A 26,623-nucleotide genomic window follows, 5' to 3' on the forward strand; every position below is an offset into this window, starting at 1 on the left:
AAATCCAGTGAGACACAGAAACCAATGCCACAGGCAATGACCAGCCTGAAAAACATCCTTTTACTGTTTAAGGTTTCATTTATAGAAAAATGACTTTGATTTAATAAACCCCGGACAAAGCAACAGCTTGTACAAGATACAGCCGGATTCTAAGGGTCTCTGCGCACACACAACACAGTGAACATGTAGGTTCTGAAAGATTATTCTCAATTAGTGGACAAAGTCATGATGAAGTAAAATATAAGTAATATATGCAAATATGACAAGAGAAACTGTATGTATCATTCCCACCTGAATAAAAGAGGAGTTCCTTTATAATCAGGAAAGCTTTTAAAAATAAGGAACTGCTTAGAGCAAGCTGACTCCATTGAATGAAGATACTGGAATGACTAGCAAGTTTTCTTTCAAGTAAGTTTTTAAACTACATCTCCAAAGAGTTAAGTCCCATGAAAATCTTATGACCTTTTTTTTTTTTTTTTTTAAACAATGAAGCCACTGTTTTCACTGACCTTCACTCAGGGGCCAGGAGCATACCAGGGACTGTCTCATAGTCACAAATTGGTCCCTCCTTCACTGGGGAAGTAAGCTGTGCCAGTTAGGTACTGGCCAAGGCTAAGGCTAAGGCTCCTCCTACTCTCTGCCTCTGCCTGCCCTCCCACCCTTCAATCTTCTGCGTGGGCACCTCAGAACTTAGTTCTTTTAAGAAATAGTTTTAATACAAGTCTGTAATTTGATTTAATATCTAATAATAATTAAAAATCACCACTTTGCACATTGCAGCTTTCATCCAAGGACTGCAGAATGCTGGCTCAGTATTATCCTCATTTTATAAGTAGGGAAACTGAGACACATGTACATACACAAGAGAACTAAATCAAACAGGATGGCAATGGATAGCTATGCAACTCTTGTAGAGTCATTAGCACAGTCTAAGTTGATGTAATGAAACTGATTAAAGCGTTCATATTTTATTCTTAGGACTGCACACAGATTAAGCCCAGATATGCTTCTATTGAAGCCAATGGCAAAACCGCCATTGACTTCAGCTGGAAAAGATTTGAAAATAATCTATTGGATCATTGATCTCCAGAAACATCATGTGCATCACCACCAAAGTACTGTCCAGGCTATTGGAGCAGGGGCTAATGGGGAAGAGCATCACCTGGTGAGGGTGATGGGCTGCCATTTTCCTTAATTTTCCTGTGAAAAAAATGCACTATGACAAACCTCTGTAGCACATGTTTTACCCTCCGAAGATTATCTGTGCAAATACAAAGACTTAGGTCTGCACCAGTGATTTGGTGCCCTTTAAAAATCCACCAGATCCCAATGGACTATTATGAAGCATCTAATTGGCTACAACATTTTAATATACCTTTCTCTGTCTCCCGATTGGTCCTGTGCACAAGATTTTACCAATCTTGTATAAAACATGTTAAATGAACCATTTTTGAGATGTGGCCAAAAAAGTGCTTGAAGGATTTCCAAAACATGATTAACAAACTTTTTCTTAGTCCCATGTTTTAAAAACCTCATGTATCAATGCATAATTTAGGCAAAATACTATTTCTTGCCCACATATGATGTATAAAAATTTGAAGAGATAAGCAATTTTTCTGGGGATTTTTAGTAAGGGAGATCAAAATCAGATTTAAAATGGAAAGCAAGTCTCCACTTTGATTACAAATATAATAAATATTAATATATATTAATAGAATAAAATATTTTAAAATGTATATTTCATTAATTATCTCTCTATATTTGATTATTAGCAACAAAAGTAGTTGTTATAGTAGTTAAAAAAGCCAAATAAATTTTAAAGGGATCCCAATTTTGTATACAATCCTTATTTCATTTTCTACACCTGGTTTAAATGTTAGGCAAAAGGTCAAATCACAACCTTAAATATTTAAACTGGTCAACGACTGTCAAGGAATTATCTCAAGTTTATTGTTAAATATGGATAGCCTTTGAGATAACCTCAACTACATGGCATGGCTTTCTAATGAGTTATTAAGTTATTAAGCTATGAAATACTTCTGAATTTTAAGCAAGACTGAGTAGACCCAGGTAAAACAAATTAATAAGACCATAATTATGCAACATCATGAGATGTACCAGACAATCACTATGCATGCATAAAAATACATTAATAAACTGAACATATTAATAAAAAGCTAAGACTGGCCCTTCAAGACCTTAACATTAATTGAAAGGACTTTTATGGCAAATCTTGAATAAGTTCCATTAACAATTTTGGTAAGTCACTCTTCAACTAACTAAAGCCGGAATAACTTGGTCTTAAACCATACACTTCATCCACTGTTTTATCTTTTGTCAAAGATCAGTGATACAGCATTAGTCAGTTTGAGTAATGTAGCAATTGTCTAATTGCCCCTACTTGAATCTTATTTATGATTAACTTAACTGACTAACTATGAACTAGTTTCTAGATTTCAAGTATGATAGTTCATTGAAAGGCCAATGATCATCATCATCCCTAAAATCACTTGCTTTGAACACTGAAGAACTCTTTCAAACAGGGTGATGTTTAAATGGATTTTACTTTTAACAAAGAGGCAAACTTCAGAATCAAGACACAGCTGATATATTATTTTATCCAGCAGGGCTTGGCAACCTGTACAGCCCTTCATTAGCTTAGTGCTCTGCTACCATGTCATCTCACAGAACCAGAACAAAGATACAAGAGAGAATTCTAACAGTAACATCTACCTTGGCTCCCTTTTGGTCCGTTTTTCCAGCTGAGGAGTGCTTCTGTGTCTTTCAAGTGGCAATCACCACTCCAATGCTCCAGCTCTGCAGGATTTTGACATGAGCACAGTCCATTTACTTAGGCTATGTTAGCTTCCTGGTGACTGGAGGGATGCCACACAGCTGAGTGTCCTGCTACTGGGTATAAATATATTGTATAGAGGGAACAGACCTCAATCCAGCAGAGCAATTTTAAGCATGAGAGTAATTCCCCTGACCTCCATAGTACTACTCATGTGCTTACAGTTAAGCATGTGCTTAAGTACAATAGTGCCAAAGGGCCTGATGATTCTTTTCCTCTGTCAAACTGAGGCTAGATGAATCTTTGCAATGCACAAAGGCTATGTCCCTGACATCTACATTTCCAATCTGTGTGGAGGCTCTCGCTGTAGCATGCATGGAGAAGGGGAATCACCATTTGAGGGCTTACCTTTGCTTTTACTCACTTCTCCTCTCATAGCAGATACACACAAAGCTTAGGTCTCTTATGTACCCATATGAAGTGCGCTAAAGATTGGGCTATTTAACAGATTACCACTAATAACATACTGTAGTTAGAAGATAAATACAATGCCTATTTATGTCACCCCGATCTGCTTCATAACAATTAAGACCAATTGATGTCTATTATACATTTTTTTTAAGCTTTTAAAATGTGTCGGGGTTAACGATGCTATGCAAAATATGAATCCAAAATGTGTCTTTCAAAATGAGAAAGTACTTCAGCCTATTGAGGTGTTCTCTAGTTACAGTTTCAGATGTTGTTCCTCACAGCTGTAGCTAAATGAACCTGACCTACTTATGGAAAATATTGTAGATTCTTAGAATGGAATAATGCTTCTGAATTGAAACAGCAGAGCCCCATGCTAAAGGCATTCTTGAGGCATACTCTTTACAATGCTATTTTCAAGGCTGCAAGTACCCCTCCTAAAAGGAACAGAGAATTCAGGTAGAAACAACAATCTCAGAATGATATTAGTGAATGTATATTACAGACCATCTTTCATCATCTCATAGATTGCAGTGTATATAGTTCTCTGTCACAGCCTCAGAAGAGTGGGTTACCACATTTGCTAGAGTGCTTGGGCAGCACATGCTAGGATAAGAATGAGCATAAGCTAGGAGGAGAGGAAAGTCTATCTTGTGACTAAAGCACAGGAGTCAGGAGATCTGGCTTCTTGTCTTGGTTCTACCATACCGAGGGTATGTCACTTCACCTCTATGTCTCATTTCTTCACATGTCCCATGGGGATAGTAATACTCTTCATGTCACAGGGGTGCTGTCAGAAATAATTGTTTGAAAAGCATTTTCAAATCCTCAGAGGCTGAAAAGTGCTAAATATTACGGGTAAAACAGTTTTGGAATAAATCTTGGGGTACATTCAAAACCTTTGGAACATGCTCATGTTACTAACAGTACTGTAATGGCAATGTGAAAGTCCAATTCAATTCAATGGGAGCCAGACTGGGCCAATATCTCACATTTAGCTATTCCCTTTCATTGCAAAGGAATGCAATGTGCTTTACAAAACTGCATACAGGAATCCCTTCATTAAGCATAGATATGCAGCAATCTCAGGGGTGGAAAGTGGCAGCTGTTCAGCACATGCATTCATAGAATCATTGCTCGCCATCAGTATCTGGTTTGCTATTGTTACACAGTTATCTCAGAGGTGAAAGGGTGTCTGTAGCATTTGTGTTCTTTTCAAAAATGAACACAGAAAGGCAGTCCTGCTGCAAATATGCTGAGGAAATGGCAGATTAATGAGTTAAACTAGTGGTTAAGGATATGTTTTATATATAACTCCTTTCCCTACCTGTCTGCCATTCATTTTGCAGCACAGGAGCCATGTGTCTCTCTTTAAGATGTGATATGCAATGCAATACTCCATAAGATTCCATATCTGTCTTATGTAAAAGTTACAAATAAAATATGGCTCTTTGCATATCTTAGCCTTGAGAACAGGACTCTTACAATCCTAGAGGCCAAATACCAATATCCCCATAGGATTATTGTGCACATCTGCATCTCTTGAAAGCTGATAGTTTAAAGAGAAAAACTTTCAAATAAAAGCTCCTTTCAGAAAGCCTTGTTTCACTCCAGTTATACCATTTTCTTCTTCAAGTACTGGTAGGTTACATAACAGAGGCTGAAGACTCTGTTGTTTTAAAGTTCCAGAGGGGTAGCCGTGTTAGTCTGTATACAGCAAAAACAACGAGAGTCCTGTAGGCACCTTAAAGACTAACAAATTCCTGCGGGCATAAGCTTTTGTGGGCTGCAAACCACTTCGTCAGATGCATGTAATGGAAATCACAGATAGGACGGGTATATATATACATCCAAGGGTAAAAAAAACAACAATGGGGAGTGCTAACAGAGTCAATTCGGTTAATAGTAAATGAGGCCTATTCATAACAATTGATTAGGAGGTGAGAATGTGTGAACAGTGACAATTACTTCTTGTAATGAGAGAACCATTCCAAGTCACTATTCAGACTCAGTTTGATTGTGTCAAGTTGGCATATGAGTTCCAGCTCTGCAGTTTCTCGCTGAAGTCTGTTTTTGAAGTTTTTTGTAGAAGTATGGCAACTTTCAAATCAGCTACAGAGTGTCCTGGGGGATAGAAGTGCTCTCCGACTGATTTATGGATGTTACCATTTTTATGTCTGATTTGTGTCCATTTATTCTTTTGCATAGTGACAGTCCGATTTGGCCAATGTACATGGCAGAGGGGCATTGCTGGCATATGATGGCATATATTACATTAGTAGATGTGCAGGTGAATGAGCTCCTGATGGTGCAGCTGATGTGGTTAGGACGAGTGATGGTGTCATTAGAGTCGATGTGCAGGCAGAGTTGGCAGCCGGGTTTGTTGCAGGGATAGGTTCCTGGGTTAGTGTTCTTGTTGTATGGTGTACGGTTGCTGTTGAATGTTTCAGGTTGGGGGGCTGTCTGTAAGCAAGGATAGGCCTGCCTCTCACAGCTTGAGCGAGTGAGGGATCATCTGCTAGGATAGGTTGTAGATCCTTCATGATGTGTTGGAGAGATTTTAGCTGGAGGCTGTAGGTGATGGCCAGTGGTGTTCTGTTGTTTTCTTTGTTGAGTCTGTCCTGTAGTAGGTGACTTCTGGATACCCGTCTGGCTCTGTCAATTTGTTTCTTCACCTCCCCAGGTGGGTTCTGTAGTTCTAAGAATGTTTTATGGAGATCCTGTAGGCGTTTGTCTCTGTCTGAGGGATCGGAACAAATCGGGTTGTATCTGATGAAGTGGGTTGCGGCCCACGAAAGCTTATGCCCGCAGAAATTTGTTAGTCTTTAAGGTGCTATAGGGCTCTCGTTATTTCTGTTGTTTTAGAATTTCCTCATGTGGGTACCCTGAGAATAAATAATCTTCATATTGTTTGAATTTAGAGTCAAATTATGGCTTCCTCTAGGAGGCTGTGGTGTAATAGGAGAATGGAAGAAATTTGTTAGTCTTTAAGGTGACCCTATAGTGTGTGCATTTTCCTCTCTTCACCTATTTCTGTTGTTTTAGAATGTGGCCTCATGTGGGTACCCTGAGAATAAATAATCTTCATATTGTTTAAATTTAGAGTCAAATTATGGCTTCCTCTAGGAGGCTGTGGTGTAATAGGAGAATGGAAGGAGCTCCTTTTCTCTTGCCCCATATTGGAAAGCCAAAATACTGAAATTAGCATTTCCTAAACACCAGAAAAGCAGTGTGACGAGCATGGCTGGATACACTCTGGACCCAAATGGGGAGTGGACCAATTGGGTTGGAGGCACAGTGTGTGCATTTTCCTCTCTTCACCTATTAGTACATAAGGATGGCCCTGGAAGATGCACCTAATTATTGCCAACTAATGCAATTTTATTTCAAGCCTCATGATATTTGGTGTTTTTCTTAAAATCTCCAACTCCAGGAGTCATGTGATTGCTTAAGAAGCTCAATTTTAATTTAAAACAAACAAAAAATAAATTTCTATACCACATGGTTGTGAAGAAAAGCTTGAAAATGGGAAGGCTAAAGGCACCAAAATGAGGGGCAAACAAAAAGAAGAGACGCTTTTTTTTTTTAATCTGATTTTTTGCATGATTTTTGAACATGGCATTGGTAAGATGGTGCACCTCTTTGGAGGATGAATAAGGTGGCACAGCTGAGCATTCTACCACCAAAGCCATCTGAGATAAGATGCTCGCCCCTGTACTTGGCTGGCAGAATGCCTCCAACTACTACTCTTAGGCTATGTCTCTACACAGTATGCCATTTGTGGTAGCATGTGTGGTATAGAATCATATTATCATAGGACTGGAAGGACCTCGTGAGGTCTTCTAGAGTCTTTAACATTGAATATTTTTTGAGATGCTTAGAGTTCCTCGGCTGAAAGTCACCGTATTACAGTGGTAGCCGCCACTACAATAAGGATGTGTAAACTGTTTCCATTTTAGCTTCCCATTAACAGTTAGTTGCTCACAACTTTCTAATATTTCCATCTTTCAGGCTGAAATTTTCCATTCCTGGTTTTTACCAGAATTTTTTTTGTTAAGTTTGAGCAAAAGGAGATCAACCATTTTGAGTATGCAAAGAGTTAAAAATAGAGTTTTTCTGCATTACAAAAATTCTGTGACTTTTGTTGTTGTTGAGCTTTGAAGCTGAAATGACTAGAGGATAAAAGCTGAAATAGGGCATGGAAATAGCCATCACTGAGAAGAAAAGCCTTTGCTTGTCCTGCAGAGAATTTATTTTGGTTTCATCAAGTTATATGAGCCTTTGAAAACTATGTGCTGAGCATGAGCAGTCAACTTTTTTTTTTTTTTGCTAAACTTATAAAGGTATTAGTCAATTTTATATGTGATCGAAGATCTATTTGAGTCTAAATCTCCAGAGCTACAAGAAAAAAACATTAAGGCCTAAATGCTCAAAAATGGCCCATTTATTTTGAATGATGCGTTTTTTGAGACATCAGCATGAGATAATTTAAGGTACCCAAAACTGAGACACTCACAATCAAAATTGAAAATACAGCTTTAAACCTCCATACCATATACTGTAATTTGACCTTCACCATAACTTCATAGTTTTAACTGAAATAGTATTTAATTGGAAAAAAACCCCAGGTGTTTAATGGTATACAAGAATGGGCAGAGTTGGCAGCGGGGTTTAATTTCCATTGTGAGCAGCGTCTTCACTGCGCTGCGCCACTTGAGGGAGTGGTTTTAACAAGTTGACTTCCAGATCAATTGAGCGGGTCTTCACTGACCGCACAATCGATCCAGATAGACTGATCTGACGGCAGCGAATTTGCCACCGTCAATGAAGATGTACCCTCAGTACAAAATAATCTGATTCCTTTCTCACCCCATAGTGTAAATACAAGATGAAACTTTACATTAAAGGCTCAGTTCACATATGAGCTATGTAATCCCAGGAGTTAATACTTAGTCCATGATCCAAATTTATACTAATTAAAAAACTGCTATACAGATCTAGAGAATCTGGGTATACAGATTCTTAACTTGTCAGAGAAAACATATTTCACTAAAAACATGTTTGTGTAATTAAGCAGAAAATAAATCCAAGGGAATATTTTTTTTCTCTTCTTTTAAAAAGCTAGAAAGCATATTTGCTTTTGTATTTGAGCTGTAGCTGAAAAAAACCACTAAACACAAGGAACAGTAAATAAATGCTTTGCCTTTCGTGCAAGGATATGTGTTACAATGTAGACTTACTAGCATTTCTCAAAATATGGCTGAAAGATGAAAAGCAGATTAATAAATTCAAGGTAATTACAATACAACAAAGCCCGTACAGTTAAAAACACATTAGAAAGCTATAGCTATGCACTTTATAACCATCAGAATGAATGAAAAACGGTTTCTAATGCAAAAATAGTAGATTTGGAAGCCTAGTCTGCGCTAGAAAAGATGTGCTAGTATAGCTGTAATGGCAAACCTTGCTAGTGTAGTGTACCAGTAAAAAGTGTTTTTGCCAGTATACACCACATGCCCTAACAAAATAAACTATGCCAGCAAAAGCACTGCTGATATCTCTTCCACGGTAGGGCTTTAGCTGGTTGTTGAGCGGAAAAAAAAAAAAATCACACCTCTAATGGACATTGTTATACCAGCAAGGTTTCTAGACTTGGCCTTAATGCTTTTCTACAATTATTGCTTTTCTACAACCACTCATTACCCTGAAAGGACTGCATGTTTTTTATTTTGGTAAAAAGCTGAAAAGAACTATTAGTCTGTGTCTTGTTCAACTGTTCTTTATATAACCCAGGGCTTTTTTTAAAAAAGTTTAATCTTTTCTGTCTTTCAAGGGGTAAAAAAGCTGACAAGAGAACAAACAGCTAAAGTTAAGGACTGTTCTTCCTCATCTTGCAGTAGAGATTCATGGAGCATATATGAAAGATTTTGAATAGCACTATCAATCTCTCATATTAATGATCTGTTGTTGCCATTCTCTACATACCAAAGTAAATACAGTCCATTAGCATTAAAAGAACTATTTCTGATTTTGCTGCTGTGACCTGACTTCCCAGCTAAAACAAATTCCACAGTAAACAATGACTTGAATGCTTTCCACTTTCAGAGCTCACACAGAAAATAGTAGTATCAAGGGGATACAATTTGTCCAAGCACACTAGGGGGAAAAAAGTGCTTTGTTTATAAGCGCTTAAACTAGCCTTGTCTAAAGGAGTTTGTTATGCCAAATGTCACATTTTGTTATTACGACAAACAACTGTGTGTTTTGAAGCACATCTGCGTCCAATAACTGTAATATATTTTTATAAAATTATCAAAACCTCTTCTTTAAATGTTGTATCGGAAAACAGAGTCACTAGTGTTTCATTTTATTTCTAAGGCAGGACTACAATATTTTCTTAATATTCTCCACCTCTCCAAGCCATTTCCTGTGGTTTGTCTTAAAATGTACTCTCGTCAGCCTAAATGGTAGTGTCAACTATACATAAGGGTTTAGAATGAAAGCTACTGTATGATTTGAAACGATATCTTGACTGCAGAATCAGCAGAGGCCAAAGGCTTAGTGGATCTGGAGTCGGAGCTAACTTCTCATTTCTAGAGTTGGTTCGTCTCCCAGATCCGGGATAAAATAAGTATGAGGGAAAAACTGTGTTGCCTCTGCTCATGTAACTTCTGTTCTGTGCTATACTCATTAAAACATTAAATAAATAGTTAATGATGCAAAATAGCTTTTATTTTAGTTTAAATTAAATAAGCTCTTCCTTCCATTGGAAATTGACTTACTAAGCCGTTAGAAACAACGGGAGTCCTGTAGCACTTTAAAGACTAACAAATTTAATTTCTGCAGGCATAAGCTTTCGTGGGCTGCAACCCACTTCATCAGATGCAAGAAATAGAAATCAGAGAGGGGGTACATATATACATCCAAGGGTAAGGAACAACAATGGGGAGGGTAGGCGTTAGCAAAGTCCATTCAATTAGAGTAGATGAGGCCTATTCACAACCATTGATTAGAAGGTGAGAATGTGTGAACAGTGACAATTACTTCTTGCAATGAGAGAACCATTCCAAGTTCCTATTCAGACCCAGTTTGATTGTGTCAAGTTGGCATATGAGTTCCAGCTCTGCAGTTTCTCGCTGAAGTCTGTTTTTGAAGTTTTTTGTAGAAGTATGGCAACTTCCAAGTCAGCTACAGAGTGTCCTGGGAGATTGAAGTGCTCTCCGACTGCTTTATGGATGTTACTTTTTATGTCTGATTTGTGTCCATTTATTCTTTTGCGTAGTGACAGTCCGGTTTGGCCAATGTACATGGCAGAGGGGCATTGCTGGCACATGATGGCATATATCACATTAGTTGATGTGCAGGTGAATGAGCTCCTGATGGTGTTGCCGATGTGGTTAGGACCTGTGCTGGTGTTACTGGAGTCGATGTGCGGGCAGAGCTGGCAACGGGGTTTGTTGCGGGGATAGGTTCCTGGGTTTGTATTCTTGTTGTATGGTGTACGGTTGCTGTTGAGTATTTGTTTCAGGTTGGGGGGCTGTCTGTAAGCAAGGATAGGCCTGCCTCCCATTGCTTGGGCGAGTGAGGGATCATCTGCTAGGAACTTTAAGCCTTTCGAGACTAGAGATGTGACTATTCTGCAAAATATGGATATGGAATATTTCCAAGTTTGGGGATGTTTCTACCTTAGATTTTGGTTTGGCCCGTTACTGGCATACATATAAGTCTAGCTGCAAAATTCAGATCTAGATGCGAATTCCAAAGGTGGAAGGTATCCAGAACTGGGGTTTTGGCTCCACCAGTAACAGAAACAGCTTCTTTTTGACTATGTAGTAGCATCTTTCATAGTTAAAGACCTTATAACTAAAAGATCCTGTAAAGAAAAGATTTAAAAAAAATCCTGAAAGCGTTGGACTCTTTGGAATTAAAAAGGCACTATGTAATTACATAAAAAGTAATGCCCTGAAAAGTTATAAAGAAAGATGATTTTCCATCAAGAGTTGACAGAGACTGAAAAACATACAAGGTTTCTGGGTCTCTTCTAGTCTTCATGTATGAGTAACTCCTATTGATATCAAAGGAAGGCACATGCACATATAGCTCTCTATGATGGGGAGAGACCCTGGCACACGTTAGAATCCCAATGTGAATTTGTGCAGGTGCAAGGGTCTCTGCGTGCCAAATGCCAGACAAGGGCAATCGAAAGTACAGTGCTCAAATTGATCTTCTCCTACTTCATATATGCTGGTGAAATATAGTCATCGTTAAGGTTAAGATTCTGTAACCAGTATTTTTAGTAAAAGTCAGGGACAGGCCATGGGCAAGAAACAAAAATTCATGGAAGCCCACGACTTGTCCCTGACTTTTACTAAAAGTATCCGGGGGGGGGGGGAGAGACGACGACGACTCACTGTCCCCCGTTGGCGGCCAGGGGCCAACCTCTGTCAGTTGCTCCAGCCTGCTGCTGCTCCAGCCCCAGGGGAACTGACCGAACCCCAGCTGCTATTCTGGGGACCCGGGGACGGCTGCTCCGGTGGTCAACCCACCAACAAGCTGCTCTGGTGGCCTCAGGGATGACTGCTGACCACTGCTCTGGAGACCCCGTGGACCACTGCTCTGGCAGCCTGGGACTGACTGCCCGACCAGCTGTTCTGGCAGCCCCCAATTTAAGCACTGGACGCGCCCCAGCCCCACTGCTTCTCCTGAGGCAGGGGCTGACAGCTGCTGCTCCAGCCCCAGGGGGTTGACCCAATCTCAGCTGCTACTTCAGCCCTGGGGCCACTGCTTTGGCAGTCCCAGGGATGACAGATACTCTAGCCCTGCTCCAGAAGAAATCACTGAGGTCCCAGAAAGCCACAGAATCCATGACCTCCGTGACAAAATCATATCCTTAGTGATCATTTACATGAGAGCCTGACGATGGTGGTTGGAATCATTCACAAAGTGCAGGTAGCACAAGATCCCCTACCATGTTTATTCAGTTCTGGAGATATCCTAAGTAGGACAGCCAATTGTGCCAAACTGTGTAAGGAGGAATAATATGCAATAAACATCCCTCACTGCAGAAACGGTGTTGTTGTATTTTATTAAAGTAAACCAGAGAAGTTTCACAACATCCGAAAACAGAACTGAGCAATTACCTCTCCTGCTTGGCATTAGTTCCCTCTTTGTGAGCAAAACAACCCTAGCAATTACAGGAAAAAGCAAAACCAGACATAACTGAACCAAGAAAGCCTTTTATCTATTCACCTTACCATGTTTTTTTTTTTTTTTTTTTTAAATTAATTTGTTAAAGGCTTTGGGGGAAAAAAACATTAGGTGCTCTTTATAGCTGGAACATTTATGGCCTTGTTCAACTTCAATGTATTTCTTACAGATGCTTGCAGTATTAATGGACTCAACCCGAGAAGTAGCAACATTGTACTTTAAGTACTTTATACAATTAAATGCTAACGCTTCAATCATTAACAATGACACTAAATACCATGCTGAGAAGCATAATGCAGGCAATGTATTAAAACAAATGTTTCAGCAGGGTCCAACCTTTTAGTTTTTCTAAACAGCTGAGAAGAAGCCTAAAAACAAGTAGCATTTATTATCTTTGGTTGTAGAAAGAGTACAACACAAAAGAGGAGCAAACTGATAACCATGATTATAACCTCTAGCCTATTGACTTCTCATAGCCTTTGCTTTTTTCCTGTGGTTCCATGTGCACACAGAACAAAGCAGTCTGCTTCAGGGTGAAAGTTTTCTTGAAACTTTTACTTTAAGTGAATATTTTTCTGTTTTTCTTTTCATCTCAGCACTGTCAACTTAAACTGGAACTAATGCAAAAATCCAGATGACAGCCAAGGGATTTAATAATCAGATGCCTCATTGGGCTGCTTGCAAATGTGTGTTTCATCTTATATGAAAAGATATTGGCATCCAGGTGCGTCATGGCAAAACTAGCTGATACCATGCTTGGTTACAGCAGTGCCCATAACAGTAGTAGTTTGGCAACTGATGTGAAAGAGGACAAAGTGCTATTGTGAATTTGTGGTAAGCTATTACAAATGATGGCTCCATTTTGTAAAGGAGAAGACAGTGAAGAGGTCACTTTATTTATATAACTCCATTGTCATTCTAATTAACGGTGATATCAGGTTTGAGCCAGAAAAAAAATCAATCTGAAATTGACAAGCTTAAAACAAAGCAAAACCCTGCCCTCAATGAATGAAGCTGTAGAAAGGGGATGGAGAAGGTGAAAGTCTCATTGTAGGTACACAATCCATCCCCTGCTGGGGGCAAGACAAAATGGCTCAGGGCAACAAGAGGAGGGAAGGAAACAATAATGGAGGAACATAATTAAGTGCTGTCCCCAAAGGAGCAGTGTACATCCATTCCAATGCATGCTGCAAACCTCAGCAAAAGTGTTGGAGGCTGAGGGCCTGGCCAAGTCCCAAGCAGGCAAGTCATGTTCCATTGGGGCTGTGGTATGTTGTCTGGTGTGGAAAGCTGGGGCCCATCCTAGCATCCTTGCAAGTAACACTGCAATCCTGTTAAACCGCATGTGTGGTGAGAGAGACGGGTTCCCTCTGCCCTCTCATTTCTTTCATTAACCCATGCACCTTAGGGCAGGACTTTGCCTTCAATTAAAACATTTGCATTTCCTATTTCCCCAGAAAGCAGTCAGAGAATTTGCTTTACCACACAGATGGTTTTCTATAAAGAAATCAACAATAATGTTGTAATTGTCTTTCTTGAAAGGAGACTTGTCTCTGTCCGCAAACAAGACAACAGTGGAGAAATCAGCTGATACACATTAAGAAAAAAAGGGGGAAAAAAAAGAATTCTCATTAAGTATTTAATTGTAAAAATATGGTTGGGAGGGAAAGAGCATTCAAGAAAAGTTCCAGTGTTTGAAGCATCTGAAACCACTCTTTTGAAATGTATGACAGAAGGGTTTTAATGCTACTAGCACTCTGGTGGACAGAGAAGTTTCCTTGGAAGTTTATGGACCTTTCGACATCTCAATGCTGACCCCACCCCTCCCTGGGTTCTTCTCTCATCGAGCTGAGATCTGTCTATAATTTAGCAGTATGGGAAGGGCAGGCTGGTTGTGACCACCAACACCTGTTCGTGACCTGAAAGGTCTTTATTTTGTATAAACAAAATTGAGATGAGAAAAAACTAAACAACAAATCATCTGAGTGTGTATGGAGAGCGGTCACCATTTAAAAAGTCAACATTTGTCAAAAGGTTACTACCCAGGGGAATCTGAGGTGCGGTAGTAATTTCCTTTACTGTGTACAGAGAAAAATCTCTGATGTCTCAGATATCACTTATGCATGGTAACTTTTAGTAAATGCTGACATGAATGGTGGCCACTGTAATGGAACACGTACAAACTAATCTCACTATGCCACAAACAATTTATAGTAAGGATGGTTGGATTTTTTTTAAACTAACAGACTAGTTTATTAAGAGGTCATTGTCAAGTAATATAAGACCAGCATTTATGCATTTTTAAGTGGCGGGGCAGTGATGGTAAAGCAAGGGACTATAAAATATTTTCAGAGGTGTTTTGAAAAATAATTGTATGGGTTTTCTTTCTTCTTCTTCTTCTTTATATATTCCCCTACATTGCTAGAACCCAAACACAAAAGCATCGTGCTAATCATGCATGAGAACTGGAAAGTAAAACAGACTTTAAAATGAAAGTGAACAAATTAATTTCACTGACCTAGGTGAAAAAATAAACTGCTTCACTGGTGGGATGTAAAACAAATGTTTACATAACTATCCAGTTTGAATAATGTAAGGATTAAAATACTCTAATAATAATCTAAGTAATATTTTGAGACCATTGTCCCTTTTAAGTATTACTCAACATTTAGACATGCACGGTCAATATGTAGAGATCCACTCCTACTAAACATACAACAATATTTATCTCAAGTTTCCCCTAGTAGGAAAGATTTCTAGGATTACGTTTCATACCTATGCAATGGCTTCTAGAGAAACAGCACTATGCAAAAAATGATTATTCTGCAGGTGGTTTTACTGAAAAACACTAACAAAAATTAATATTGAAATAAAAGAAAAACCAATTCAACGACAACACAGAATAGAGAGACCCTAGGATGGCTTTCTATGTGAAGACGTGATCCTTGGGGCCACCACACTTCTTCCTCGCAACAATGAAATACAACGCTTCAGACGAGGATTATATATTCTCAGATCATGGATCAAAGAAAGCAGGTTACAGTGGGTGCCAAACTCAAATTGGTTTTAGAACTTACAGTTTAGAGAAGAGGGACAGATTTAATAGGCCACCCAACCCAATCTATATTATACAGGTCAAACATTATAATATTTCCCCATAAAACTGTATTGAATTGGGTCAAATGAGCAAGAGAACAAAATAGAAACTTCACTATGATTTGCTCTCTATATTTATCAAACAGAGCACATCTCTGATATCTTGTGCACCTGCTCCTCCTTTCAGTTTCAGAGGACAAGCACTTGCAACAAGCATCTCCATTCATTCCAATGAATAGAATTTTAAACATACACAACCAGTGCCTAAAACAGAAGCTGATCAATGTTCTGAAGCACATACTTTTTTTTTTTTCAACATACATAGCAACCTATACCTCACATACATGTTGTCTAATTCTATTGCACCATCTTTGGGGCAGTGCTCCTATTTCCTTGTCTGCAAAACACCTAGAACATTGATGGTATGCTTGCTTTAAAAAAAAAAAAAAAAAATATATATATATATATATATATAAAATATATATATAAAAGTAAATAAACAAACATATATATAATATAATATAATATAATATAAAGTAAATAATTATATATATATATAAAGTAAATAAATAAACATATATATATAATATAATATAAAGTAAATTATATATATATAAAGTAAAATATGAAGTTTATTAATGTATATAAAATATTGCCATAGGTAACGTGGATAATGTCTGTGCATACATAGGTATATCATTTATAAAGCATGCCAACAATATCCTAGGTGCTTTGCAGAGAAGTAAGAAGACACACAAACACAAAACATGCTCTCTCTTATTCCAAATAAAACATTGGACAGCTACTAAGGAACAGCAGAGCTCATGAACAATTCCCTCTTGAAGAATTATAAAGGGCTCATCTCATTTGATCACTTAGATGCCTCAAGATGACTCCTCTGAGAAAACTGGCATGTGGGATTTTATTTTTCCCATTGCTTGTTGGTACAGCTTTAATAAATCATCAATAATTCAAAGGCAGCTGTTAAAATATGACCAGCCAAGTGCACCAGCCCTAGAGATGTTCCGTAAAAACTCTTCACAAAAAGCCTCATCGAGAGCAGTGCTACCAACTACCTTAACCTATCTCCATTTCCCCCAACCCACCAGTTGTGACTGCCACTTAAACCATCCCCGTGTCTCCAAATGGAATGATGGCTAAGGGATAGGGACACCATATTACATCTATCAGTTGTACACAGTTGTGAAATGAATATACATTTTGAATGGGTTAAATTTAAAGGAAAATTTTGGATTATGGAAGGAATAATAATAGTTTTCAAACCACAGAGTTATTGTGCATGCTACTCTTGGAAATTCAGATGCATTCCTAAGTTACCCTCGTACCTTTTTTTCTAATTATAGTAGCAAAACCGTATTTCGTTTCTATTTTTTCAGGGCAAGGAAGTGCTGGTGGGAAGGGGGTTTAAAAGGTTTTTCAGTGGTTTTCATCTTCAACGATCTGAGTGCAGGTTTTCTCCAGAACCCTTCCTAGTCCAAATGGGGCAATGAGGATCAATAATAATTAAGTCTGGAAAATCACAATTTTATATATTTATTCCCCATTCAAGATGGATGACTGAAATAGTGGTGCTCTTTGCCAGGGAAAGCTACTCATAGTATTCTATAAGTCATGAAGCAAATGACTGTCAGCCTTTGTCCTTCAGCCTAAAGTGTCATCCCCACATCTCCCCATAGCACCCAGGCTCATGGAGTGAAAGCCACTACAGAATTATGTGATAAATAATAGTATGTTGTACCTATAGGTGTTCTTTCATCTTCAAGGATCCCCAATACTTTTACAAATTAGATCTCACTTCAGCTGCCAGTGAAATACAGCTGCTGTTTAATAGAAGTCAGTAATAATATACCACAATTCAGAACCATTAGAAGGAAGCCATTTCTGATAGAATTGGCAGGGAGCGTTTTAGATAGGTAGAATGTAATTGTCCATGCTGGAATTAAGCTAGAACACCAAGGATAGCATCACTACTCTTTGTACATACACATTATACCTCCCGGTATGGATTAGCTATATATTGCTTGGACCTACACAAATACTGTTATCCACCCTTGCATCTCCAAATAATGTCTTAAAGCCCAGTGGAGCTGGAACTTTTACCAGAAGCAATCCCTGCACAATGTAATCTGACAGGCTGAAAGTGCACCATGGACCTAGCACCTCCCTCCTCCAACCGAAATCCCAGGTACTGATTGTTGTATCAGAGCCCCTTCCAACAGTAGAAACAAAGACCCTGGTCTAAATTCTTCCCATGTTTATCTCTCACCCTCTTTTATAACCATCTCAGTCCTAATCTCTTACCACAGCAGGCAACACTGCCATTTAGTTTGTTCATTTATAGAATCTACTATTGTGCTCATTACTTAGGGATGTGACAACCACCCAAAAATGAATGGATTTTCATCCTCACAATGCTTCTCTGAGGTAAGGAGGTGGTAGTATCCTCATTTTACAGATGGGACACTGAGGCATGAAGAAATGATTTGCCCGAGGTCAAACAGGATATGAACCCAGATCTCCTTAGTGCCAGTGCTTTAACCATCCTTTCCTCTTACAAAAGGACTGAGCCAGTTTCTTGATTCTGCTTTCCAGTTCAGGAGAAAAACCGAGTAACAGTGTTACAAGATAAAAAAAATAAGTGATAGTGGAATAATTTCTATAGTTAAAAATTGGAAGGTAACATGCTATGAAACACACACATGCATAAGTTTAGCATCTAGTTTACATGAAGTATGGATACAAAAAGCCTACATAAGTAACATTGAGGCAGTGTTTAATTTTAAATATTTTAGCCATGAGAAAACTATTTAGAAAGCGTATATAATGGCTCATAAAATGAGACCTTTTATCTGCTCTTCATCCATAAGCTTGAAAATACTTTATCCCTGCAATTCGAGGCAACATAAAGAATCTAGTGAATAAATAAAGTGTCCTTTTTTCCCCTCTACAAAGATGGAGAGGGAAAAAACTAAACAAAACCCCCCAAACCACCCTCGTAGAAATAGCTTGGCCTTGAAACAGATTAAAAGACCTAAAAAGCTATGCCTTCCTGTCAGCTATACAGAATGGAAAATGAACACTTTTCTTTATAAAGGAAACTTTGTTATTGAGGATATATGTAGTACCTGTCAATACAGACACATGAATGAACAAAAAGCAAAAATGAAATCTCAGTCTCTCATGTAGTAAGGTAGCTTTCGTGTGTGTGTGTGTGTGTGTGTGTGTGTGAGTGAGAGAGTGAGTGAGTGAGAGAGAGTGTGAGTGAGAGAGAGAGAGAGAAAACTTATACTAATTAAACTATGAAACCTTGTCAAGAGGTCATCGACAAGGTACCCGGTTCCTGTTGTAACCGATTGCTGCAAAGCACAGTAAACTGATGGTATATAATTCTGCTCCATCTTTATTAGACAAACATCTTTGTTAAGCAACTGGGTTTTGTTAGTCATTTTGACTGTCCACCCTGATCCTTGCAACTTCACTTATGCTCCACCAGCTTGTGTCACTTCTTTCAATTAACTGTTCACTGGTTACACTCTGTCAAATGTTCACCCTGGAGACAAGGCACAAAATCCTAACAAATAATTTAAAAAATAAAAGTGAGAAAATAAAAAGAATCTACTGGGATCCTGCCAGGCATTTCAGTGAAAGCAGGATCAACCCAGGCTAATAAGAACCTTAAAGATATTTGGCTCATCCTATGCACAGATTCAGTGAAACAGCTCACTGATGTTCATGGCATCAGAAATGGCAGGATAGACAAGAAAGAAAGGTGTTATTCTAAAGTTAATAACAATACAATTTAAGGCCTGGATTCTGCATAGAGATACACATGGAACAATCCCAGCACCTGCACAGAGTATCTTGAAGGATCTGGGCTGCACTGACACATTTTCAAAGGGGCTACCACACAGCCAGCACAGAAGGGAAGGTCTATGAAAATCTGGACCTCGCTATTTACAATGGGCTAGATCAGTGGTTCCCAACCACTGGCCCACAAGCCAAAAGTGACCCACAGGGTCTTTCAGAGTGGCCCACAGATCCTCTTCTGCTGGCTGCAGAGGGGAGCCACTGCCGGCTCCTTGCTGCAGTCAAGGGGACGAGAGATCAGCGCTTCCCCTCCCCCTGGTTGTAGCAGGGAGCACAGCAAAGCACTCCAGCTGGGTCCCTAGGTTCTGGGGGAGCACTGATCTTCTGTCCCCTTGACTGCAGAAGGGAGCCACTGCCTAGTGACCCAGATGGAGCACATGGTTTCCCTGCTGCAGCTAGGGGGACGGGAGATCCTCCTCGCTGAACTCCTTCCCTTTGGCTGCTGTTGGCAGTAGGGGTAGGGAGGGGGGCTGCTGGCAAAGACTGGTGGCCCTTCAGGGTTGTAAAAATCATATTTGTGGCCCTCGAGCCAAAAAGGTTGGGAACCACTGGGCTAGATCTTCTCAGCTGGTGTAAATTTGTGTAGTTCCAGGAAAGTCAATGGAGGTATGGCCATATGTACCAGAGGAGAATTTGACTGTAAAGCATTTTCATAGACTTTAAGGTGAGAAAGGACCATCATTCACATCATCTACAATGACCTCCTGCACACTGTAGACCAAAGAATCTCACCCAACCACTCCTGTAATAGATCCCTAACTTCTGGCTGAGTTACTGAAGTCCTGAAATCATGGTTTAAGTCTTCAAGTGACAGAGAATCCACTATTTACACTAGTTTAAACCTGCAAGTGACCCATGCCCCATGCTGTAGAGGAAGGAGAAAAACCCCAGGGTCTCTGTCAATCTGACATGGGGGAAAATTCCTTCCCGATCCCAAATATGGCAATCAGGGATATCCTAAGTCTAAATTGTGTAAAGTGTTAAAAAATTGCTCTCTTTAAAATAAAAAGAATTGAACTTTTTATATATTTTATTAGAATTTAAGATGGATTTGGGTTCTCCCCACTTCTTCTTTCTTTCTGACACGCTCAGCCACCCTTATTTGGTTTAAGCAGTGGGTTTTGTTTGTTTTGTTTAAGAATTGCTGAAAATAAAATTCAACTGACTGTGAAAGAGGGCTATTTGTTGTCTCAAAGGTTCTTAAATCGGTAACCATTGCAATGGCACAAATACTCTCTAGTATTTAATAATTCTGAACCCCTTCTTTAAATTTTATCCAATAAAATAAGTTGTTCTTTATATTTCAAAGGCTTTTGTTCCAATAGTCTGCAGTATTGGACTTTCTGATGCTAAGTGATTATGAAACCCCCTTTTGTTCTCATAAGTTCATGATGTGTATATATCTATAAGTCTTTCTTGTTTATGGGGATAAGACCAGCTTTGTCTCACTAACTGTCATTTCAAAGGAAGATTCACAGTTGTTTGACTTTTGATCTGTGTGGCAGCTAGCTTGACCACCTGCACTGGGTATGAGCTCTTACTGAGCTTGCTTTGTACCATCTTATGAACATAGCAAGCCTTTTAAACTAGAAACAAGCTGATATGTGAATACACCAATTTACAATGTGAACGTTCAGTCCAAAAATATGGGCCGTCTTTAATTGCCAAATGTGTAAAGTGCATACATTGTTTACTGATTATATCATTAAATAAAACAGATGGCAAAAGTTCTCCAGTCACCTATGGTGGATTAAAACACAATGGTGTAATAGTGTGGTAAAATGGCAATGTAAAGCTTTGCTTTGTACTGGTACAGTATTATAAATAGCTGCTCACAAATGAGGTACAAGGCCCCACTGCCAATAATAGTAATTAGCTTAAGGCTGTACCAAAAGACTGGTACCTTCACAATCTACACATGTATACCATTCACACTTAAAACGACATTTACAAATATAGTGGTGACTGAAAACAGCAAGGTCATTTCCCTATAAGGATAAAATGAACCATACGCACTCCAATATCTAAGTCAAGACAAGGCACGTTGAGAACCACATACATGTGCACAGTGCTTTACAGATTTCTAAATGTACTGCTTGCTTGCACAAAAAACGGCATATCAATATGCAAACGGGCATTTTGGTTTAAAATGTGTCTGAGCAGAGCAGTGCATTCAAGGAAAGAATTTGGCCACAAACGTTCCAGTCTTAAGTAACCAGCTGATCCTCTGCATAGGGCAAGACTTAACTGTCCAGCGCTGGAAGGTGTTTTAAGTCACACGTCATCTAAAATCAATGCAAATGCTTAAAGTGGCCTTCTTGGGCAGATAATGCAATTTGTTTTAATGTTAAGAAGTACATGTTAAACAAAAGCTATTAGAGAAATCCTCTGGGTGAGCCACGTTAACATTCACTACACAGTAAGCAAATATTTGCAGAACACACACAGGTCACTGAAAAACTCCTTTAGTATTTTCCTCAGCTGGAGCATAGTAATACCAATTATGAGCTACAGTGGACAGACCCAACTCTTTAGCACATATAACTACATCGAATTCCAAGTAAAATGAGACACAACCAAAACCATGTTTATAAATCAATTACTTTAAAAGAGTCAGACCCTCAGGTGGTGTAAATCTGTTCACCATTGACTTCAAACTGATGATTTACACCAGCTGAGGGTCTGACCTCCAGTGTTTCCCAATACAAAGTGATCTAACTTTAGAAAAAGTTTCTTCCCCTGGGAAAGTACAGGAATAAACTGTTCATACTGCTTCCTCAATTTTCAGCTGTCTCAAAAAACAGCAATTAATAAGGATCTACAAGAAGAAAAGTCCATTTTTTTTACCCGCATTAATGAACACAATTCTAGGAGGAAAGGAGTGTTAGTGCTCACAATTTTAGTTTGTATTGGACAAGTAGACTGACTAAATCGTGTTCTCATTAGCCTAGTGTAAATCTGGAGTAACAATTGATTTCAATAGAGTTACTCCTGATTTATACCAGTATTATGGAGAACGTATTATAAGGAGTGAAATTTAAAGATATTCTCCCACGTCCCTCAAATTTGCCGTTCAAATCCTTCTGTGACTGTGACTTTTATAGGCCTTCTCGATCTGAACTGAACCTTCCACTTTAAAGTTGAAAAGGGTCTAAGACACAGGAAAAATAATCAAATCCTCATCCCCCCACCACTAAACAGACTAAACAATCTCACATTGTAAGACCTCATTTTCTAATTCAGGGCTTTGTTATTCTTCAGACAGCTGCTTGGCAGGCTAGTGATGTGTGAATACTTTTTTCCCCATGATTCAAAGGTCCAGTCTAACGTATCTACATATGCTGCTCAAGGATATAAGTTTTGCCCTCTGCAGCATGGATTTTGCACCATAACAGCCCTACTTATCTTATCTGCAATCAGCTTTTTCCAACTGATCTTTATTTTCTTGGCTGTTTATTTCATCAAGGAGACTCACCATTTGGGAGTCTAGTCTGCAAATCCTTGTTCAAATGAGTAATCCTTATTCAAGTGTAATCCCACTGATAGCAACAAGAATACCTGTGTAAGAATTACTCACATGAGTAAGATTTGCAAGATTAAGCCCTGGGTTTAGAAAAATATGCCATTTTTCTCTCCTAACTGACTCAAGTGAAAACTCTATACTCTAAATCCTTAATTCTTCCCAATATGACTGTTTTTTATTTTATCCCTTACCTCAGCGTAGCAAAAACTGAAATGAATTAAAAATGAAAACTAGCTCTTAAATGCTAGGTAACAAGGGCAAGATTCTGTTCCCACACCAGTTGTGCATCAGGGTGATGATTACACTGGTTTTAGCGGAGTTGGTCCTTTAAACCAGTGTGTGATCAGAATCAAAGTCTAACTTTGGCCTAACTCTGCTTCTCCTGAAGTCAATGATAAAACTTCCATTCACTTCAATGGGAATAGAGTAAGGGGAAAGCTGAGCAGGTTTGGAAATCACACCCATAATGTTTAAAACAGCTTCTTCGAACAATGAAACTCAAACTATGTTCATGGGGTTGTCTTCTGTCTACTAAATGAGGAATGGTCTTGAAGAAGAACTGTATGTAAGGTTAAAAGCTTGTCTCTCTCACCAACAGAAGTTGGTCCAATAAAAGATATCACCTCACCTATCTGGCCTCTCTAATATCCTGGGACTGACACAGCTACAATATAGCATACATCTTTTTTTAAATATTTAAAATATTTAACAGATTTCACTTTCAAATTTTGGTCAATATCCTATCTTCTGTCTCACTCCTCTCTCCATACTAAGGTTTCAAACTATGGAAATTCAATATACTGTATCTCATCTTAAGCCCATTCCTGAGCTCAGATATACAAATGCATAACACAACAAATTAAATAGTAACTGCATCTGCAAAGCTCACAGCACACGGTGCAGTAAAATGTAGTTGGGCAACATCTGAACTCCTAAAAGTTGCATATTAGGACAGTTATGGATTTCTTCTGCATCTATGCTCCAAAATACCACAAATAAGGCTTGACTTGATCAAAAGCGGAGGTTACAATTAAGCTCTGTGCACGAAATATTTACATCCTTCAGTCTCAGAGAAGTACAGAAAAACGTATTTCCTGAGCATAAAAGTTATTTCACACTCATGTGGAACACATGAGCCTCTTAAACAGCATCCCTGTGACTGAAATGATTTTGTTCTTCTTTCAGCTAACTTGGAGACCAAAGCGTAATCTCCAATAAGGCATGATTTCATGCAGATCTGTGATCATCTCAACAGGACTTCATTTATAAACAAATACCTTAAATACACTGCCTGGTATACAGTAAGTATAACAGTAGGTATGTGTTGTTCTGTGACAGTTACAGTATGAGTTGTGTTAAATCAACATATTCCTTAATTTACTGCTTGCCTTAATGGGTACAACTTTGCTGACTTCAGAAGAGTTGTCTCTAGTTACAAGAACAATTACCACTTCCAGCTTATGCTAATGGTCTCCCTACTACACTCTCACAGCATAAACAATCTGATGAACATTTAAAATATTTTCATTTGCTGCTTCACAATACATCTGAGAGATCTCAGCCAAGAAAACCTACTTGTGCACACTGCGAGAAAACACTGCACCAATTTGCTGGCATGAGCTATGCCTTTCTGTGAAGTTACAGTTAGGACACCACACTTATGTTGGTTACTATGGCATATCACTGCCGACTATGAAATGTCTTTTATTTCACTCTCATAACAAACTATTATAAACTTTACTGTCTTCTTTTAAACTCTAATTTCTTCATGACAATTAGCATACCTCAAACAAACTGCAACTACCTGGGTCACAGGTGGTCAACGGGACACAGGGAAAAAGCCTTCAAAACAAAATGAAAAATAAAACAAACTCCCAGGATGTGATTGACACACTTCTACCTGAATAAATGAGTGACAGACCCTAAGACATTGCATAAACATAATGAGATTTCAGCAGCGGCTATACACAGCCTTCTTTCATTCTGTGTATTGAAAACATTAACATGAAAAGATCAATTACCTTTCTCTTTAAGAAATTGTTTGCTTCATTTCAACCTCAGATTAAATTATTATCCTTGCATTATTAACCTCTAAAAACGGGGATTTTCCAAAGGACATTGGCACACACTGAACCACAGTGCCATGCTTGCATTTCTGGCGGTGCCAAGCATCTCCTGCGTACTGCTGAGAATCTTCAGTGCCCAAGGCTAGCAAAAGGCATGAAAGTTGCACGGTAACATGCAAGAGAAGCACTCAGACTTTCAGGATGGGCCTACAGAAAGTGTTTCTTGTGCTAAATGGAAGCAAAATATGATTTTTGAAGAGATTTTTATTAATTCCGCAGAATACCGTCTGCAGGAAGCTGGGCAAGACCTGAAAACTGGCTATTAATTGCTCTTTAATTACAAGAAATGCATCTTGAAAATATATGAGAGAACATTTCAGATGTGAAATAAGAGCATGAAACCCAGTGAAAAGTACACTGATTTTTTAAATTCTTCCTTTTAGTTCTACTGATACATTTCTTTATCCTTAGGATAATCGTACCCCTTTATTTGACAAGTCTCAAAGTTTTACATGTTTTCATGGCTGGAATTCCTAATAATGAAGTATGTTTACCCTTAGGAATTATGCTGACATTACATTTAAGTTTTCCAGATGTTTTGCCTATCACTTTAACAAAGAAATAAGGCGGTCTTTTAACGTGTAGAAAAATGACTGGAATGACCAGTAGTAATTAGTTCCCAGATTTGTTCTGGAATAATGAAGGGCAATAATATGTTCATTATTCAATAAGTATCTCATGATTAGTTGTGCCACATAGTTTTTCCGTTTCATTTGGATAAAATCGCATGCTTCATAATCACAAAGGAGTAACTTAATATTAAAATACACACATTTACATTAGTGTAACATTCAAATTACTAAATTAAATGCTCAAATTCAGGAAATGGGAAAAAAGCAATGTTCTCACAGTGACATTAAAAAGCCCATGTTATACATCCCGTGTATTTTATAGCATACATTTAACATAAACATTATAGTCACTTTGCAGTAAGCCCTGAATAAGGGGCAGTCCATAGCTGTGTTGTCCAAAGAAAGGACCAAGAGTTACAACTTTCCCTAGCTTCCCCTTGGACTTCAGTCTCAATGAAGTAAAGGGGATTGCTCAGATGCTTAAAGTTAAGCCTGTTCTTAAGTGCTTTGCTGAATCAAAGCATTAGTCACCAAAGTAAACAGATGTGACTCTAGATACACACCTGGAAGCAGATATTTGCATAAGAATGTGCAATTTCAAATCACATTTTAGAGTAGAACAGCACCTTGAAGTGGGATTTTTTTTAACTGCACTTGAAAACTGATGAGATAGATTCTACTCAAATTTCAAAAACAAAACTGCCACTGCAAAACTTGCAAAATTTCTGCTGGAAAGGAAAATTTCTCCAAAAGTATAAAAATGAGGGTTGTAAAGACGGACCTAATCTGACATTAAACTATCGCAGTGCATTAGTGATAGTAAAAGCTTCCATCAGAATTACTGCAGAATCAAACCACACAGGCTTCACATTGACAGTGAGAAGGGCTTTTGCTCTAAAGAAGGTTTGATTGTGGATGACTTTTGGGAAACAAGCAAGGGTGGGTAAAT

General features: G+C 38.5%; 1 protein-coding gene across 4 annotated transcripts in view; it reads right to left on the bottom strand.

The window, feature by feature from the left end:
• The window catches only part of VTI1A (vesicle transport through interaction with t-SNAREs 1A), a 327,438-nt gene that overhangs the window by 80,976 nt on the left and 219,839 nt on the right, over window positions 1-26,623 (bottom strand). The window contains exon 8 of one of the 4 annotated variants that reach the window (XM_067537003.1): window positions 19,004-19,157. The exons of the other annotated variants lie outside the window; for them this stretch is intronic. Coding sequence (XP_067393104.1) covers window positions 19,124-19,157 — 34 coding nt within the window. The 3' untranslated portion in view covers window positions 19,004-19,123. Of the gene's footprint in view, window positions 1-19,003; window positions 19,158-26,623 lie in introns of those variants that run through there. 4 annotated transcript variants of the gene reach the window in all.

This window comes from Emydura macquarii, unplaced genomic scaffold (genome assembly GCF_026122565.2).
Source record: "Emydura macquarii macquarii isolate MOO-44397 ecotype Brisbane River unplaced genomic scaffold, CSIRO-AGI_Emac_v2 contig_3692, whole genome shotgun sequence".
In the NCBI taxonomy this organism is placed as follows: Eukaryota; Metazoa; Chordata; order Testudines; family Chelidae; genus Emydura; species Emydura macquarii.